Consider the following 12,778-nt stretch of genomic DNA (forward strand, 5'->3'; position numbering starts at 1 on the left):
CCTTAAATCAGAATAGAGAGTTTCAACTTGAAGGAGGACAGCTTGAAAGCTGTGGGTGACTATCAGCCAAGACCTTGTGGTAGAAGTGCTTGTAGCCATGTTAACAGTAGTGTGAAGCATGGTGTGCTCAAAACTACAAAATTAAAATGGACATATTAGAAGTACCAGTTGAGGGGGCAAGACTGAATTGTATTTATAAGAGTCATCTTGTATCCTATGCACTGAAAATCACCAGTGCATCCTTTGGGTCTCGTGTGAATACAGGATTTTAGCCTTTGGGTCTTTGAACTTAACATCTTTCTTATTCACTTAATATGTTACAATGAGAATAACGCAGTTGTACTTGTAAATATAATCCCAAATGTAGCACGATCTAGCTTTCAGGGCTGACTTCAAGATCTTGCAGCTGTTGGATGGCATCTATAATTTGGAAGCAGTGCACGCGGTATCTCTGTGGAGGGTACCAACCTCATTGTCTCAGTTGGTTTTGCTGCCATTTAATGCAGGTGCCATATCGGTATCTGTGTTGGAAGGAGTCTCTTGTCTACCCCTAATGCCAGATGGAAAGGGAGGGGAGGGGAAAAGGCAGATCTCGCTGGAAACAAAGTGCTACCAAATGCACTCTGAAGCCGAGTGGCTCTCTTGTTCCCCGTGACCGCTGCAAAGATGTCTTTGAAATAGGGAGATGTGGTTAGCTTTCCAGGGTGGCCACATAATAACTTTTTTTAAATTCCCAGGTAGCATACAAACCTGTTTTCTGTTGATGTAATGCTTTTATTTCTCTTTTCAGCTATGAAGCCGTACGCTCCAGCTTTCATTCTCCTGTGGAGTGCTGTCGGGATAGCGAGGGCTGCCAAAATCGTTGTTGTGCCGCCAATTATGTTTGAAAGCCATCTTTATATTTTCAAGACTCTGGCCTCAGCCTTGCATGACCAAGGTCACCAGACAGTGTTTCTCCTCTCTGAGGGCAGAGAGATTCCTCCATCTAATCACTATAGACTTCAGCGCTACCCAGGGATCTTTAACAGCAGCACCTCGGATGACTTTCTCCAGTCCAAGATGAGGAGTATCTTCTCTGGGAGACTGACAGCTCTTGAACTGTTCGATATCCTGGACCACTATTCCAAGAACTGTGACATGATTGTTGGCAACCGAAACCTCATGCGTGCCCTGAAACAGGAAAAATTTGACCTGCTTCTGGTAGATCCCAATGAGATGTGTGGATTTGTTATAGCTCATCTTTTAGGGGTTAAATATGCCGTCTTTTCCACTGGCCTCTGGTATCCAGCAGAAGTGGGTGCTCCAGCTCCCCTGTCTTACGTTCCAGAATTTAACTCGCTGCTCACAGATCACATGAACCTATTTGAGAGGATTAAAAATACTGTTGTTTATCTTATTTCAAGATTTGGAGTCAGTTTTTTGGTTCTGCCAAAATACGAAAGGATAATGCAGAAATACAAGGTTCTGCCAGAACGGTCCATGTATGACTTGGTTCATGGATCCAGCCTGTGGATGCTTTGTACTGATGTAGCACTGGAGTTTCCAAGACCTACGCTACCCAATGTTGTTTATGTGGGAGGAATCCTAACCAAACCAGCCAGCCCTCTGCCAGAAGTAAGGTTTGCTGAGCTTTACAGTAATTTCTGTGGTATCTGGTTGACCTCATATGATGAGTGGCAGTTTTTAAGCAGTGAATTTCAAATGGGATCTAGTGTCTTTTGTTGTTGCTTGGTGAAATAGACCCTTGAAGTCACTGGAAGTAGCTTGGGGTGGTGGTGAGGGGAACTGTCAGACACAAACTCATCAAAATGAGTCTTCAGTGGTTGCAGGAAGTATTTTGCTTTTGAGTAAGGTGCTTAATGGTCAGTAGAGGGAAAAACAGCGTACGCTGTCTTGGAAATTACATCTATAGCTTCTAACTAGGTGTGGGTTAAAATGGGAAGAAGGGAGAACGGATGAATACTGCTTATGCTTGAAAAAGCCAGCTGATAGGTTATACTATCTAATTTCATGGTATTAGTGTTTTTATGGAGAGTCTGCTTCCCTTGGTTTGATAGGTAAAAATGTCTTTAAAACTAGGTGTATATATAAGCATGAAGAAACTGTGTATAGGCCGAGAAATGGAGATGATGTGAGTTGACATAAATGGCACCACTGCTGTACTCGGATATGAATTTTTACTCTACACTTACTGGCCATCAGGTACTGAACTTCAGACTGAAATAGTAATAGTGACTGAATTGATTCCAGAAATCCTGGCTGCACAGATTAATGATTAAGCTTGATTACTTCAGTGTACCATGTGGTCTTTGATACCTGATATCCAAGAATGCCTCTTGGATATATCAGCAACACAATGGTGAGTGACAGGCAGACCCAAACTTCACAGAAAACCGTGTCATTTACACTTCTATTTATGTACACATAAACAAATAGATCTTGAGTTGGAGGTGATTATTAATGGATGCTTCTGGCTAGGTGATAAATAGGTAGGTAGACCTGCAGTGCTCAGCAATTTGCTTCTAAAAAATGCCTCATTCAGCCTTTGCTTTTTGCACGAAAACTGCCAGGCCCACTTTTCATCTGTTTTAGCCTGAAAATTTGTTGTGGAAGGCTGGGGTGTTTTCGTTTTGTTTTTTTCTTTGCACTGTTGGTAGTGTCTTGACTTAGCGGTACCTTTTTTCACCAACTCAGAAACAGACAATTCTCTGATTTGGGCTGCAGGATGCGGAGTGTCTGAGCCAATTCCCTCATCATTTTTTTCCCTCCCCTGTTCAACTTCAAATGCACCTGAGCTGAATGAAAGCAGGCACTTGGATCGCACTCTGAACATGCTACTGGTTATATCCCAACATATGCTATTGTCTGTTCTCCAAGGTGTCATCAGAGATGACCATAACAGTGCTGCTTCTAACTGGTTCTTCCTGTGTGTACATTAATGTGTTAGTGTTTAGAAAGCGTCAGGCTGCACAGATAGCTGGAGAAAGCAGACTAAAGGTAGCCCTGTGCTGTCTAAACAAAGTTCAGCCCTATTTTCTCCAGGAAAACCTTGCTAGCTGCATTGAGTTTCAGTTCTTCATTTTCCAAACCGGTATTTTCTTGTTCTGTAAGAAGAAAAATGTCTTTGTTACATGATAAATTTGGGCACTATGTCAACATTGTCTATTTTTTGTCTCTGTGGATTGGTCTTTAGGGTAAAAACTTAACTGTTCTCAAAAGCAGATACTTTCTTTGCTATAAAATGGAGTGGAAGAAAATGAAAGGAGCAGTTTTCTTTCAATGTTTTGCTATAGGGGGGTGTGTGTGTGTATAGATAGAGATATATATTTGTACACACATGTATGTATATATATTTGGAGCCTTTTGAGAATATTTTTCTGTGTACTTTCTAAATTTACTCTGGAACCACAGATGTGAACCTGTTACAATATCTTACGATGCAAGAAGGTGGAATAGTAAATAAAATGTTTAATATAACCAGACTGACAGTGACCTTGAAATAGACCTGTAGGTAGAGTACAGGCTGGCAAATACTTATTACAGTGGGGTGGGGGGGGAACCCTGTGATTATTTGTGAGCTGAGACATTATTTACCTTCTCTTCAGTTTTATTGGGCAATTCATTCTTAGTGTTCTAAGCACGGGAGTTGATTGAATGCGAGAGAGACAAAGTGAGTGTGTTAATCTCTTATCATATAATTTGTCCATGCCTAAATTGTTACGCATAATCCACTGTGGAATGTATTGTAGGTAAATTATTGGGCAACCAGTTTGTTTTTACTGAACAGTTAGATAAAATTCATAACTGTTGCTTTATTCTGGCAGATTAAAATTGGATAGCTAGTGCTGTGACTGTTTTCAGCTATTGCGGCACCTCCAAGGCAGGAGCCTTTGCTAATTTATTTTCTCCAGCTTTTAGCCTGGTGCATTAAGGTAAGCCAGAAGCAGAGCTGGTTCACGTTTCTGTGCTGGGCTGGAAATGGTGATGCTTCAGGAGCTGCCTCGTAAACGAAAGCCATGTTCCTGCCCAGAGATGATCATCAGAAAAGAGGGGCACGTGGCTGGAGACAACAGCTTTAACAGACGGATTTAAGTTACTATTACAAGCCATTCAGGTCTTACGTTCTCCAAAACTGCTTATAAGTAGCCTCATCCACTTTTTCTGTGATAGTATTAGGAAAAAAGTCAGTGTTGTTTTTTCAAGTCCAAAATACCTGCTCAACGCAAAATACCCAGGCACCTCAGCAGTGGCACTGCTGCCTTGTTGGTAGAGAGAGTTTGTTATTGTGTGGTGAGGGGGTGGTGGTGGTGGTGAAAAAGGAAAAAAGTAGTTTGTTTAACCGAATCAGAATTCCTATACATAACTGAACAGCTCTAGTTTTCTGCTAATAAGTAACATCTCAAAAAGAAAAGGCAGAGAGTAATAATTAAACAATCAAAGTGAAGACAATGGTCAAGGCCTTTTAAACTGTTACAGGATGGCTGTTGTTAGTTCTGGGGGATGTGTTTTGTCATTGCTCAGAGTCTGCACATGTGTTTTCCTTAAACTTTCTTTAAAGAAAAGTTAGAAAAACACAGCTTTAAGGGGGTGCTGAATATCCATGTCATGTAACAGTGTGTGTGTGAGGGGAAACAAACCTGACTCTTGCTTTGCTCTGCCCCTGTCCCATCTACGTTAATATTTTGGTTCAGGGCAACGGAAGGGTTTTGTAAATCCGACAATCATCCCCACTTCCTGCATGTGGGTTCCCTTTGTAGAGTACTTTTGGTGCAGGTAGACTAGATTTATTTTGGAGGATGCTACGCAGGAAGCTTTTTTTCACCTGCAAACCAAATGCTTGCTGGTGTCTGATAGGAGACATAAGGGTCTGTAGCGGCATTTGGCATTTTGGAGGGCTTTAAGGGACATGCTTCGTGGGGGGACGCTCAGACCGAGGACCACAATAGACTATGTAGCCTAAGTCAAGCTGCTGGAGCGTGCACAGTGTCTATGCAGAGCCCCTGCTGTGCTGGCACGGTGCTCAGGTAGGGGCAGGCTGCAGTCCCTGCTGGGACTGTATGTTAGCTGTGCATCTCGTGTGTCACCTGTGAAGGGAACTGGCCTTACCGGTGTGTATCCTTACTGCCTGGCACGGATCAGAAACCAGCAGTAGCTGATCATGCAGTTAGCTCGTGTGGCAGGCATGATTTTTAGCTGCTGCTGACCTCTGTAGCAATTATGGCTGCAGCGCGCAGCACCCGGCTGTGGTACGCGAACTGCAAATGTGTCTTTGGGTTTGCAGCCTGCCCAGATGCCTCGGGAAGCCTTTGCCGGGCTCCAATCCTTCTTTTTGCTCTCCCTCTAAGGCTGTGCCCCAATGTCAGTCTGCGCTTGGTGCAGTGTCCCTCAGCGCGGCTGCAGTGATCAGCATGCCGAGGAACGGGAGCCAAGAGCCAGCGAGGAGAGCAGCGGGTCCTTTGGAGGTCACGGCTCTGCCTGGCTCCCTGCGGTGCCTTGCGGCATGGCGCGGGCAGTTGGGAGCTTTCTCCTCGGTTGTAGCAGGGTTAGTCTTGCCCTTTACAGAGAAGGCGGTATGTCAGTCAGTGACTGAAATTCCCGATGATGGCAGATTTCCTCCTGTGCTCTTCTGATCCCTGCTGCAGGTGGATGAAGCCGAGCAGAACTTGTGTCACTGTGTTTCATCGTGGTAGAAGGGCTGATCATTGCTTTACAAAGCTCAGCGTAGGCAGAAGGCGGTTGTCAGTCAGTGACTGAAATTCCCGATGATGGCAGATTTCCTCCTGTGCTCTTCTGATCCCTGCTGCAGGTGGATGAAGCCGAGCAGAACTTGTGTCACTGTGTTTCATCGTGGTAGAAGGGCTGATCATTGCTTTACAAAGCTCAGCGTAGGCAATAGACAGAGCACAGTTAGGAGTCTTTTTCTGTGGTAGCTCGCGTGCTATTTTCGCTCGTTAAAGCATGTGGATTTAGACAGTTGTTCTTGTGTAAATAGTGTGCTCTGTAAAAGACAAGGAAACGGTTAATGTGGCTGCACCCATTACCCATAAGTGAATAAAATCTTACATGCACGTGGGAAAGACTCCACGGTTTTTATAGTTAACTTCAAAAAGAGTGTATTTTGAATTGCATAGAGGACAGCGCAAGCAGAATTAGCCTTAAAAGATCAAAAGCTAGAGACAGACCAAATATCAAGTCTTTAAGGTCATTGCTGACTTAAACTATTAAGTGTATGGTGTTACCTGGCAGTATTTTCCAGATAACTGGCAGTGGCCATTAGGAAAGGAAAAGGCTCCTCTGCCTCTTTCTTATTACACTTCTCCTGAGGGGTCTTGTGAAGCTGAATGAAGCTGGCCTTTTAAAGTAACGCACGTTTTAAGAAACAATGGGGAAACCTCTGCTCTGGTGTTTATATCTTGTGACTCGTTTGATATGGAGTTAGGCATTAATCAGCCTGATAAGAGATGTCCTTGAATCAGGGTAGAAACCCAAAAGGTGCTACAAGCCGATGCCTTGGGAAATACCTGGTCCCTGGTGAGGAGGGGGCAGAGGGCACTGGAAAACACCAGTGTTTCAAAAGGATTCCCTTCCATCAACTCGATGATGATGTAGGTGCGTTTGAACATAGGTTGGATCCTGTGGTTTAGATACAGTTGTACTTGAGAGAATCTGTGGTAGTGTTTACAAAAAAAAAAAAAATCACAAACTAAAATGATGCAACCCTGTAGTTTTTAAGTTGAGCTGCTTTTTCCCATCTGCGTAGTTTTTAAAGTTTCATAACTACCTCTGTGTAACACAATGCGTTTTCTTCAACGCTGATCTTGAGGTACTTCTTTGGACTGGATGCCATTTGTTGTTGATAGGAAAAGGGAAACAAATGACATTTCCTTTTTTTTAATTCTTCCATACCTGAGTAAATTAAATTTATGCTATAAAGGAGGGTGTTCACGTTTCAGAAGTAGAAGCTGTTCTTTCAGCCGTAGCTGTCAACAAATAATAATTACAGTAACATGCTTGCTCCTCCCTGTAGATCTCTTATCTAATCTTGTTGTTATATAGATCGAGATCTATGTAACAAATTGGTGGCTTTGAAATGTCTTCACTAAAAAGTTGTCTTTTTTTTCTGAGTCTTGCTGACAGATGTATATTTATTAGGTGTCTGTTAGCTGATCCTGGTATTTATCTTTAAAATTAGGTGGAAGAATAAAGAGACGTTTTATTCCTTCGATCAGATTTTTCTCCTTCATTCAAATTCAAGGACACTGTCTATAAGCTGTTGCAGACTGTAGCAATAGATTTTTGCGCATGGCCTAGCACCATCATATTATCTTTTTAAAGGCTGGGGAATAGTTCTTTAGAGCTACTTTTGACAGTAAATTTCTGGTGATGTGAAGCAAATCTAGAGCTGTTTTAAAATGCATGTAATGGTCGGCTGGGGAGGCAAAAAGTCTTTTAAGGATGATAGAGATTATGGGGCACTGTGTAAATTCTGTGCTGAACCATATGATCATGTATTTTGGCTCTGAAAAATATTTCTACATAAAGCTTCTTCCTTCCCAACAATTGATCTTTTGCTACACAAGTAAGTCTTGCCTGAGCCCTTCAAGTACCCACAGTCATAAAACTGCCGTAGTCTCCAGTCTGAGATGCTACAGTATGGCTAGGTTGATTAACCATGTCTATTCCTGCTATACCGCTGCATTTTAAATTCAGGAAGATACGTGACTCAGCATCTACCTGTGTAGTGTAAGACACGGGGGGAAAAGGATGCAGGGCTGATTTTGGAAGTCGGTTAAGTATCTCCAGTAAAACTTGGTCAGGCAGGCAGGTCCTCCAAGTACACGTGCCAAACGTCAGCTGGCATCCAGTGATCTGATGAAAAAACACCAAACCTCTTCAGCAAACCTGTGCTGTCCATCGAAAAGCAAGTTTACTTGGTGCATGGATAGTGGTCTGAAGTGGCTATTTCTTCAGCTCAAATGATTGTGTATATCGGGAGTGGAAAACACAAGGTTCAGACCTTGGATGTTGCATAGGTCAAATTAAGAAAGTTAAAAGCAACAGAAGGTATTTTACTATATTTCTTTACTTACAAAAAATCAAAAAGGTTAATATAAGCTACTGTTATAAACAAGTTTTCTGGCTTTCAGTATTCTAATTCATCATTTTCATATTGGAATGCAGAAATCAACAAGATTTATTCGCTTTGGTTATGTGCAGTGCTTTAACTGTGAGTGTCACTTGCAAGTTTTTAAGACTGACCTGTATGTAGGACAAATAATGAGCTCGTGTTTCTTCCATGGTCTACTTCTCTAGCGTACTGTAGGATAATTTCTAACATTATGTAGAGAAACAGAAGATAGGAACTTACTTCCAAAGGCATACTTTCTTCTGTAGTATTTGGAACGTGCTTGAGTTTGAACACCATGTTTGTATAATTTGGGAAATTGGGACATGTTCAAAGCTGACATTGAAGAGCAGTACACCTAATTATTAATATTATTGACTTTGAAAAAATAATCTCTGTAATCAAGCCAACTTTTCTTTTAAAATGTCCTAGTTGCTTAAAGGTTATTCAAGTGAAGTGGATAACTCGTGTTTGGCTGATAATCTGTTTGGGCATTTATATATGCTGTGGCTGGGTTAGTGTTGGGATAGCACCCGTTGTTTGGGGTGGTGAGGTGTCTGCGGCAGGGCCCTCCAGGAGAGGATGGAGGCTTCAGAGGAAGAACCGAAAGTGACGGATGGGGAGGAAAAGGGACGGTCCCACGCCTGGCCCCCTGCCCCGGTGTTAGTGGCTGAGAGCAGGTGGTATGTAACTTTTTCTGTGGTGTGGCTTCAAGCACCTCTTACCTGACCTTTTGAAGAGTGCTGGGGAAGTCAGTAATGTATCTTCAGCTTCTCTGCCTAGAAAAGCATCTGTCTTCCAAATAACGCCTTTCTCATTAAAAGCTTGCCTTCAAGGGAATCATAGTTTCAGGGAGTCAATTCATGTTTGGCTGAAACCTGGTGTACAGTAATTTTTTCAGTGCCCAGGTTTGGTGAAGTGGCGGAGGGAGGAAAAGGGACGGTCCCACGCCTGGCCCCCTGCCCCCCCGGGAGGATGGAGTCTTCAGAGGAAGAACCGAAAGTGACGGATATGGAGGAAAAGGGACGGTCCCACGCCTGGCCCCCTGCCCCGGTGTTAGGGGCTGAGAGGAGAGAAACAGAAGATAGGAACTTACTTCCAAAGGCATACTTTCTTCTGTAGTATTTGGAACGTGCTTGAGTTTGAACACCATGTTTGTATAATTTGGGAAATTGGGACATGTTCAAAGCTGACATTGAAGAGCAGTACACCTAATTATTAATATTATTGACTTTGAAAAAATAATCTCTGTAATCAAGCCAACTTTTCTTTTAAAATGTCCTAGTTGCTTAAAGGTTATTCAAGTGAAGTGGATAACTCGTGTTTGGCTGATAATCTGTTTGGGCATTTATATATGCTGTGGCTGGGTTAGCGTTGGGTTAGCACCCGTTGTTTGGGGTGGTGAGGTGTCTGCGGCAGGGCCCTCCAGGAGAGGATGGAGGCTTCAGAGGAAGAACCGAAAGTGACGGATGGGGAGGAAAAGGGACGGTCCCACGCCTGGCCCCCTGCCCCGGTGTTAGTGGCTGAGAGCAGGTGGTATGTAACTTTTTCTGTGGTGTGGCTTCAAGCACCTCTTACCTGACCTTTTGAAGAGTGCTGGGGAAGTCAGTAATGTATCTTCAGCTTCTCTGCCTAGAAAAGCATCTGTCTTCCAAATAACGCCTTTCTCATTAAAAGCTTGCCTTCAAGGGAATCATAGTTTCAGGGAGTCAATTCATGTTTGGCTGAAACCTGGTGTACAGTAATTTTTTCAGTGCCCAGGTTTGGTGGCTGTACTTTACAGATGACCTGAAGTAAAGTCGTCTTTCATATCCTGACAGGGAGTTTGTTGTAGGTCACAACAGCACCTTGAACAGAAGTTTTGCTGTTAACAGTGTTGTCCTAATGCTTTTATTTTTTTGTTTGTTTTTTAAAACTTCTGAGTGACAGCACCTTGAACAGAAGTTTCGCTGTTAACAGTGTTGTCCTAATGCTTTTTTTTGTTTGTTTTTTAAAACTTCTGAGTAGAATTAACTTTTAACGCAGCAATACACCTCTGTAATTGAGTATTAACCTTCACCTGCTGTTTTGCTGCTGGTTGTAGCTCCGTTCCATCTCCCGGAGTTTTCCCGGGCTGTGCGCAGCCTGCCCAGGGGATGCTGCGGGGCAGTGTGCTGTGCCGGGGTCAGATAACCCTGGTCTGGGGAGGTGGAGGCCGATAACCTGGCAGCTGCTGCGGGGATTCATCCTGCGTAGCGCTGCGCTGCCTGTGCTGGCAGCCCTGCCTGCATCCAGACCCGGAGGGAGCAGGGGCCCCGTAAGAGGTGAAAACGGGGAATTGCTCAGCAAGCGCCGCTGTGGTGCTTGGTCTCTCTTCATGCTTTTTGCACAAAGGTGAAGGGGGACATGTGTAGATGGGGACCTCCTAACAGTTTCTGAGTGCAATTCTGGTCACCCTGAGCAAGTGGAGGAGCAGAAGAGGAGATTAGGGAGGTCTTATTGAAGGATGAGAGATCTTGCCACTTAACCACAGGCTCAGGAGCCAGCTGATCTTAAGCTTGGTAAAGAAGGGGTGATGACTGGTTGCCTGTTTAAAATATATAAATATTATATAAAAATGTGTATATTATGTGTATGTATACATACACGCACATGTGTGTATTTATGTATTTATAAATATTAAAAAAAGAGAAGGGAGGAGGTAAGCTCCAGGGAGAAAGAAAAGCTATTTAATCTGAAGAGGAAATGAAGAAGAACTTGCTATTATTAAATTAAAGCTGGAGGCTAGAATTATATCTCCTACCATCCACAGAGCACAGGTGTCGTACTGGAACAATGAAAGACAGAATTTCCCACCTAAATTAGTTTATAATGTGGATTTATGGATGGGGCTGTATGTCAGTATTTGTAATGCAGAGGTCTGGATTTAAAATTCGGCTTCTCTTCAATTTCCTTCGTACTGTATTCGCTGCAATTTAATTTGACCCGATGTTCTATAGATGGAGTAAGTAAAAACAGTCTCTGTACTTAAAACTGTCTTTTCTTAACTGTTACTTGTGCAGCTTTTCTATTACATATGCAGCTACTGAAACTGTAGGAGGATTGGCAAAACCTTGCCTTGCATTTACATTTAATAATCCTAAACTTCTCTGTGTATGCTTGCAAGTTATACGGTGGGGCTTCACGCTTAGGAAAGTGAACGTTTTTTTGGTATTTTTTAAGAGAATATTGCCTCTGGGGTCACGTCAACAAGGTTTTTAATTTGAATCCTGGATTTGAGGATACCTCTGCTGCACCTGCTACTCTATGCAGTGATTTTAATAACCTTCCTTGAAGGGCAAGCTTCTTATTTTTGACTACCTTCCGTTCATTTGAAAGACAAGGTTGCTTTCCCGGGGTGCTTGCCAAAGGTCCAGTGAGTAATGGATTTTTGATGGAGAATATTGCATCAGGGAAGTACTTGCGTGGCAGTTTTCTGGTTGACCTCTAGATTTAGGTAGACTCTGTTCTCGGAGACTTCATTGGATACGCCTGTAACTCTAGAGAGGGCTGAGTTACGGGAGGAAAGACAAAGGCTTGCGGTACTGTATTTCTTGCCTGCGTTTTTGAGTCTGAATTTCATTCCTCTTTAAAGTTAAGTGGACTTAAACATTTTGTCGGTATTGGATGTTAAATGGGAAAAGGCAGTAGAGGTCAGGGACAAGAAAATGCAACATTTTAGATGTTGAAAAGCTTCATAAGGCTTTAAAGACCTTTTTTCCCCAATGCATTTTGATAAGCCAAATATGCAGTGTATATATACCAAATAATTAGTGAGAAACATAAAAGGAAAAAGTCTGTATTTCAACAGGGCTGATGAATCTGTGTCTAATATTATTGAAGAAGCACTTTATCAACAGCATGGTTAGATGAATATGTGATGACAGTGCACTTAGTAGTGCTTGGGGTCCTAATAGAAAACCGTTCAGATCGTGCAGTTTGTTTCCCAACCCAGAGCGTTAGCATGGCTTTAACCAGCAAGAAAATAGAGGAATTCAGTCTAATGCCATAATCTGAGTATGCTTTTTTAGTGTCTACAAAGTATTGTTTTTGGAATTATCTTATTCTATGCCAATATGAACTACAAAATACAAAAAAATAATGTGAATATTAACTGCATGAACTCTGTGTATGGTAGATCTCATGAATAGAATGAGATTTATCAGCATCTTAATAGTATATGGCGCAGGTCAGCCAACATCAGTATATCTAGGGAAGACAAGATGTAAACTTACGGAGATTTTACAAATACCCCACCTTTCTGTTTCATTTTTAGAAATTTCAGTTTGACCTCAGACAGCGGACTAAATGGAGAGGAGAGGGGGAGAGACCAGAAAAAATACGTTTAGTTATAAGTTCGCAACAGAGGAGGTTGGTGGCTGACGTCAACTTGTACCTGAGGAAAGAGAAAATTTACTTGCAATTAATCCAGAGGGAAATGGTGGGGTCGGGAAGGATCTTGTCCAGGTTGGGAGCAGCATGGCTGCTGTTAATTGAACTGACTGAGCCCCATGATATGAAAAGGAACAAACCCTGATAAAATGGGATGAGCACGTTTGCCTCGTGGCCATCGCTTTTAAAAGGCAGGGATTTAGTTAGTGGAAAAATAACCTTCAGCGTGTGACACATGCGCTA

General features: G+C 42.6%; 1 protein-coding gene across 1 annotated transcript in view; it reads left to right on the forward strand.

Annotated features, from left to right (window-relative positions):
* The first annotated feature begins 789 nt into the window (after positions 1–789).
* Positions 790–12,778, forward strand: part of UGT8 (UDP glycosyltransferase 8) — a 28,096-nt gene continuing 16,107 nt past the window's right edge. Inside the window, exon 1 of the mRNA XM_009282621.1 lies at positions 790–1,614. Coding sequence (XP_009280896.1) covers positions 793–1,614 — 822 coding nt within the window. The 5' untranslated portion in view covers positions 790–792. The remainder of the gene's footprint in view (positions 1,615–12,778) is intronic.

The sequence above is a fragment of the Aptenodytes forsteri genome, unplaced genomic scaffold (genome assembly GCF_000699145.1).
Source record: "Aptenodytes forsteri isolate BGI_AS27 unplaced genomic scaffold, ASM69914v1 Scaffold326, whole genome shotgun sequence".
Taxonomy (NCBI): Eukaryota; Metazoa; Chordata; class Aves; order Sphenisciformes; family Spheniscidae; genus Aptenodytes; species Aptenodytes forsteri.